Below are 7,433 nucleotides of genomic sequence, written 5' to 3'. Positions count from 1 at the left end.
TAACATTGAGAATCACTATGAAATCATTCCTAAATATGTCGCCTTTATAGGCACCTTACCCATTAAATTTACAGTGAAGTCAAATGTATTAGCTTATTCTCCAAGCTGCAAAATGAATGTTTAAAATCAAATGATAGATTTTGTAATATTTTCAGAGAAACAATTTCTTTCTAAAGTTGCAAGTAATTAAAGGGGATGAAAGTACATTAAATTTTGATTTCTCTCTTGTAATTTAAACATTCAACATTCAAATTAACTTCCATAATTTCTCACTTAGTTGAGAAGCTGATTTATGCAGAGTTGATATTTCATCAATGGAATATATAAAGATAGAATTCTTGGGGATAAACCCATAGTTTTGACTACTGTCTGCGGTTCTTTGGGAATAGATGTTCTCTGAAAATTTAAATAAGAGCATTGCTCTTAAATATAGTGAATACAGTTCTGAGAATCCACTGCAGTCCATTTCACAGAGAACCACTGACAATAGGCCCTCAAAACTATTTCCCACCTCACCAGTGGCTTCTTCCCTATATTTGTTGACGGTAAAATCAGAAATTAACCCTGAGAAATCTCTCTCTATGTACTTATCCAGCCTGACTTGAATTCACTCAAGAATGACAACCCATACAAAAGATGGAATTGCACTTCGATCTGTCTCTGGTATTTGTGTATTCCTGGGAATACTGCTCACTGGTTTCACAGTTAGCTCTGCTGTTTTTCATGGGCACAGAAGGGATCCCAGGAGCTTCTTCTGTAACTTTGTGTTTGTGATTTTGGAAAGAACTTGAAGTGTGTGTGTGTGTGTGTGTGTGTGTGTGTGTGTGTAGAAAGCAAAAGTAGCAAACGACCGGAGGACACTTTGTTTCCATGCAGGATGGTGTCGCAGCTGCTCCGGCTACACGTCGAACCAGTGGTCCCCCATGCAGGCGCGGTTCCACTCGCAGCCACAGTTCCAGCACCACTCGAGCTGGCACTGGGGCTGCGGGCACTTCATGTGCATGCATCCTCCTGAGGGCAGACAGAAGACACAGGTAAACTCCTGGAAAACACTCATTCCCACACCAACACGCCGATCTAGAAATGACTTTTTAAAGGAATCATCACAAGCAACCCAAGGGCAGAATCTGAACTGAGGAAAACAAATCAGAAAGCAGGAAGTTCTAACGTTAGGACATTCATTAAGAAATGAATGAAGCTGGAGCACGCCACGTTCATAGGGGACAAATTTTATTTGTAAATCTGAGTTTATTTACTTTTCCTGAAATGGGATTTGGAGACAAATGCTTCATGTTTCACAGACAGGGGTTAATTTATTATGTAGCTATATTAAATTTAATATTTAAAATATATATTAATATACTTAATGATTTAATATATCAGATATAATAATGTAAGTATGCACTATGAGTAATTTTTACCATTTCTTTAGTGTTACTTGGCTTGGCAAAATTCATAAAAGAGGAGTTGGGACAGCAGTCTTAAAAGTATTTAATAGCGAATACGTTCCTTAAGGCTATTCACAATTTCATTTAAGATGAGAAGGATAGAAAGAAACCAATAAATAATGCTAGAGACTTTATGTATGTTTTCATTTACTCCTCAAAAGCACTTTGTGAGATAAGAGTGTTACTCGGGTGTAGATTTTTCTCAAGGTCAAGTATTTTAAATGATGAAGCTGAGATTTAACTAAGATCTGTGCGATTCTAATGCTCCTTCTTTTGCAGAACAGGGCCTGTCCAGCATGAGATGACAAGTCCCCTATCTGGGGACTTATTTGGGGGTTCCTCACCCCCTCCCGTTGTTAAACATATTCTTTATTCGCTTCTGGGGCTCAGATACCAAGTCTGCTGTGAGGCGAAGAGGGAGTTGTTGGTATGAAGTGATACGTAGGGAACTGTTTCTGACCAAATTTCCCAGGTAATCCAGGCAAAAGCAATTTCTTTACTTAACTCCTGTATCATGTTGAATGTGCTCCATTATTCAGTTTTACCAATTATCTTGTTAAGTCATTTTTTCTTGCCAAATTTTCCAAGTAATTGCTTCAGTACTGTCTCATTTTTATCATTAGAAACGTGGCATGAGAATTTCCACTAATTTAAAATATTTATGAATATGTAACTAAAAGCATTTGTTTTAGGATAATTTAAGGGCATTTAACATCCCATACTTTTCTACTTCTCTTTGGTTTGTTTCAAAAATCATTAAAAAAATTACGAATATGTGGAAAATAAAGGGAAAAACTCACTTCTGACACTCAGTATTTCCCGTTTAGGAGTACATAATTACAGGATTGTGTAATTTTCAACACATATTTAATGACTACACACTTATGATGCAAATAAAAAAATAATGTAATACTGCATAATCACTTAAGCTTCTCTGGAATATCATCGAGAATTCTTGAGCAATACATTCAAATTCAATGACATATGAAAGTGATGCTAAATGAAAGGTTGAGAATGTTTTCCTATTATACCAGACTCTGAGTGGACATGGAATACTAGCACTACAAATAAGGTTTTGTTATAGAAACTTGAATCACAGTGGCACAGTAGAATAAGGAGAAATGAAACAGGAAGAGAGGATATTTACCTTATTAACATTCTTTCCCTCCTGGTGCTTGATATACACAAAGCAATATGCTAGATCCCATAATCTGCAGAAGCAGCAGGCACTCTAATTCTAAAGCTTTGCCAGCTTAAAAGTAAATGCAAGCAAGAAGCTGCTGACAACTTCACACTAATTTGTGGGTATTTAAATGAAGGAAATACGGCTTCCCTCTTAGAGAATTCTGCCTACTGACTGATAGATACTCAAACCATGAAAAGCCCAGCCTATGCCCAGTCAACACCGTGGCCCTGCCAGCAACTTTTTCTTTAGACTTAATGAGAGGGTAGAAGTTCTTGAACAACCTGAAGGCAAATTTAACTGGCAACAGACACTCATTGGTCAGAGAATGGAACCAGAATCTCATCTGCTTGAAGTGGAAGTGATGGAAGAAAATTCCGGAGATTGAAGGGGATTTTAAGAGGAAGCGCCAAGGTTTAGCCTGTGTTTAAGATGGAAATAACCCTCACTATCATCACAGCTTTGCTGTGAAGAACTACTTCTCCGAGATTAGCCAAATATGCAAGAGGCCATGAGTTTAGTTTGAGCACTAGATAACAAAGCTACCTGTTCTTGCTAACAGAGCCTACCTTTGTTTCGGTTGTATATTTAACAGTTTAGACTATCATTAATAAGCTTAATGTACTAGCTTTTCAGTTCATAGGTTAAAAATCTATAGGTGAAAAATTAGTGCTTTTCATTTATAGGACATCACAACATTTCAAAGAAATAACCAGTTTAGGAAACTTTTCTACAGTCACGAATCACTTGACTCCTTCAAATTCCATCTGCCGTGGCTGCCAGTGTGGTCTGATTCAAAGGCAGATCTGACCATATCATCTTCCTGCTTCACACCCTGGAACGGCTCCCTGACTTCCAGAGTCAAATCCAAGCCATTAATGTCATTCTGGGCCCTTCATTCCCTATCTTACCCTCCACTTCAGCTACGCTCCTGCCATGCCTTGTCTGGGAACTCCAAAGAGCTGGGCTTCCTGCACACACCGGTGTTTCCTGTTTACACTCCGTGCCTTCGCACATGCTGTCTGCTAGAAGGCTCCTCTCCCACATCCTTGACTGGCCAATGTCTCTATCTCATTCTTCAGCTGTTGGCTCAGGCATCATCTTGTCCAGGAAGCCAGCTCTTAGCCCCCAGGTCTTTGTGCCCTACTAGCTTGTTTATCATATTTTATCAAAAATATCTGTATATATATCTATCTCCTTTTCTAGCTACTTTTTAATTCAACAAATATTTATTTGCCAGGCACTCTTCTGGGCCCAGAAGACAGACAGATAAGGTTCCAGACCTTTGATAATAGCAACATGGCCTCCTCCTATTTAATTTGTGTTCTTATATACTGTGAACTGGATCCCCGGCCCATGTTCACCAACACTGCATATCCTCTCTGTGAAGGGCTCTGCAGGTTCTTTCACTTCCATTGCCTCTATGACACTGCTCACTCAGTGAGGACTGGAGAGGCTCTTTCCTCTGACTCCATGATGTCTTCTCTTTAGAGGTGCGTGCCAACCCACTGCATTTGCTAGGAGCATTCCAGCATACAAAGGAGTAACAATGACTCATTGGGTAAATTTTTTTTTTTCTGGGAGACCACTGATTCAGAGCTAGGGACTTGGCCTGTTCCTACTTCTCTGGGATGCGTCAGCACTCTCTTGTTTGTATTAATGACATGTCTGAGGAAGGAGACTGGAGTGCCCATCATGGGACAGCTGAGTTTCACTCCACACCAAGCCAGCTCTTAGCAGCCTACACCCCCGGTGTAGCCAATGTTCAGGGAAGAGAACGTGGGAGGAGCTGTACCTGGTGCTCCTTTTATGCTGCTGACTCTACCTCACACGTGTGTACATGTTTCACATCTAGAAAGGACTCTGGGCACTGGGCTGTGATGGCTTTAAGCTGGTTGGCATGTCCAAGATGCCACTCACTGGTTGCAGTGAGGTATCAGAGTCACTGTGAATGGGGCAGCCCAAAGGAATACTCTGAATATAGACCAGAGTTTGACTTCAAATAATGCCGCAGAGCCAGGGAGGGCTACACAATGATGGGTGACAGACAACATGATGACACAGTGTAGCCATCAGAGCAGGGGGAAGGTCAACAGGGGAAGGAAAATCCATAGCCACAAGCATGGAGCCCAGCTGGTCTCTACCTCAATGTCCTTCAGCATATTACATGGGCAACTTCTCTATTAAGGCAGGAGCTGGGAGGAAAGTCCTTCCATCTAAGAGCTCTCACAAGTTTCCCCAAAGCCACGGTGGCCCCCAGCACTCATGAAGAGGAGTAGATGTGACTGCACACGTAAGGAAGGGGGACCTGGCCTTCTCATGAGATATTGCCCCGGGTTTACAGTATCATTAGGGAAAACTATTCGAATATGGATGCCGGTGTTTCTAAGCCTGTAAAACACACAAAGTGGGACATATATGTGGGTTCCTGACAGACTTTGACTGTAGTCAATGTCATCTAATCTAGAGGTATCTCCAAGTTGTCACTTCACATTTTTAAAATTTAGAGAGCAGTTGGTAGAAGGCAAAAGAAAAAGTCCTATTCAAAAGCCCATTCCTGTAAGGATATTTTAATGAAGGAGCCAAGGGTCATATTGACATAAGGCACTAACTCTCCCACAGCAGATGGAGAAACCAAAGCCCGAAGTGTGTCCCAGGGTTTGAAGGGATCTGAATCGCTGTGGTAGGAAAAAAAAAAGAATTTCATGGCCAAAGAAATTTGGGAACCAATTGGTTAAAAAAAAAAAAATTAAACACATTTCTCTGCAAAAGGAATTCCGAACTGCTTTCATCTGCTAATGCATATTGTGAATGGGGATAATAATAGAAGCCTCCTTACGTGGTTTCCGTGAGGGTTAAATGATCTGATATTTGTAGAGAACTTAGAACAAGCATACAGTAAGCGCTCAATACAAGTGAGTTGTTTTGGTGGTGGTTGTTATCCAAGAGGGAGATATAGTAGGAATGTCTTGGCAAATTTATTTGACATGGCGATCTCCCCCTTTCCCTGCTGAGTATCTGCGGGCACCAGGGTACCACGGAGCACACACTGGGAAATATTGGACTGGGAAGTTTCCCTGGCGTCTTTTGTTTTTTTGTTAGAGTGGTGAACAACTCATAAGACACCAAGTGTCTAATATTATTAATAACAAATAGTAATAAGGACAATTGGTGTTTGTTAAGTGCTTTCTCTACACGAGGCACTGGGCTAAGCATTTGTCATCCATCATGTCAGATGATTCTATTATTGTGAGGCAGCTTCTGTCATCACCTCTATTTGACAGATGAGGACGTGTGGCTTAGGAAGTTAAGAAACTTGATGTGGGAGAGCCGAGATTCAAACTCTGGCCAGATGGCTTCAAAGTCTCTGTGCTGAACTGCCCAGTTGAAAACCCTCCTGGAGTTCCTGACTGTTGTAACCACGTACCCAGCGCTCTCCAGGAAGAGCTCAGCAAATCCCCACTTTCTGTGCAGCCCAGACTCACCATTTTTTTCGACTGGCACGTGGCAACGTGGACAGGGCTTGGTGGTTTTCTTGATTGTTTCTTTGGAGGCTTCATCCCACCGAGCTTGCTCTGCCGCCTTCTCATCAACCCTGTAGACCTGAGTCAATGAAGACAAAAGGAGCTGAAATTCAGGACTTTACACTGGGATTAAAGTGTGGGTTCCTTGAAACAATGGTTCTGGAAATTCTTAGAGATGGAAGTGCCTTCAGGCAAGAAGCTCAAACATAAACTCACTTGACAAGTGGCGGACAGGGTTGAACATGCACGGAACACGGTTTTCTTGGCATGTGGCCTATGCTTACAAGCTAAGAAAAGATTGCTCAGTTTTATAGTGTGAGGTCTTCTCTTTGTTGTTTTGAATGATTGTAATAAATAACATCTTTTAGGCACTTCATATGCAGGCAAGGTAATAAATGCTCTTAAACACTTCTTGTTAGATGCTTCATCAGGTCAGTATAACAGTTTTTATTTTATATTGAGGATTAGGTGAGTTAAACAATTACTTAAAGCTGATAAGTAGGAGAGTTTGTGTGACTCTAAAATCTTGATGTTAAACGTTCTTCTACATCGTGTTATCTTTCATTCTTACACCTGGAAAATGAGACACTCCAAATGTTGTCACAGAAGGGGCAGGAGCAGGAACCAAGAAATGAAGTCAATGTGACAGAGAAGAAGGCAGTGGGAGTTGGGAATAGCCAGAGGTTGAGACTGTGGGCTCAGGAGCTAGCTGCCTGGTTCAAATCCTAGATGGGTGACTTTGGAAACATTCCTTCACCTCAAAGTTCTCATCTCTTAGATGGAAATAAAAAATGCCTAATGCATTATTGGGGGTATCAACGATTAAGTGGGTTAAGTTCATTAAAGACTCAGACTGAGTATGTGACACATGTTGTAAGTGATAATATGAATTACCTCAGGATCTACATCATGGCAAGCTCTCAAAAACGTTTGCTAATATTATTCATGTCAGAGAACTCAATTACCTCCGACTCTCACCATGAAAAGGAGGAGGGATTTCAAAGGAACCACTGCAGATACTCATTCTGCACCTGTCTAATCATTCAGGCATGGCAATCTCCTCCACTTCCTTCAATATTGAATGACACGTGCAGGAAAAGGATTGGTACGTGTTTGGATTCAGTGCAAGAACTTTGTGGTCTAGAAATATATTTCAAAATGTTAATCCAAACAGAACCCCTCCATCTTGGCTTCTCTAGTATTTAAAAAAATTTTCTCTTACACTTTAAAATTAATACTAACATGGAAGTCATTCTATTATCTGTATTGACTTTTAAA

General features: G+C 40.7%; 1 protein-coding gene across 1 annotated transcript in view; it reads right to left on the bottom strand.

Moving 5' to 3' along the window:
* Window positions 1-801: 801 nt before the first annotated feature.
* Window positions 802-7,433, bottom strand: part of PRKN (parkin RBR E3 ubiquitin protein ligase) — a 1,229,863-nt gene continuing 1,223,231 nt past the window's right edge. The window contains exons 11-12 of the mRNA XM_058534026.1: window positions 6,117-6,234; window positions 802-1,011 (exon numbers count right to left, since the gene is read on the bottom strand). Of these exons, the coding sequence (XP_058390009.1) occupies window positions 899-1,011; window positions 6,117-6,234 (231 nt within the window). The 3' untranslated portion in view covers window positions 802-898. The remainder of the gene's footprint in view (window positions 1,012-6,116; window positions 6,235-7,433) is intronic.

Source organism: Diceros bicornis, chromosome 39 (genome assembly GCF_020826845.1).
Source record: "Diceros bicornis minor isolate mBicDic1 chromosome 39, mDicBic1.mat.cur, whole genome shotgun sequence".
NCBI lineage: Eukaryota > Metazoa > Chordata > Mammalia > Perissodactyla > Rhinocerotidae > Diceros > Diceros bicornis.
The sequence above is the reverse complement of the archived record's forward strand: the minus strand, read 5'-3'. Positions and strand labels throughout refer to the sequence as shown.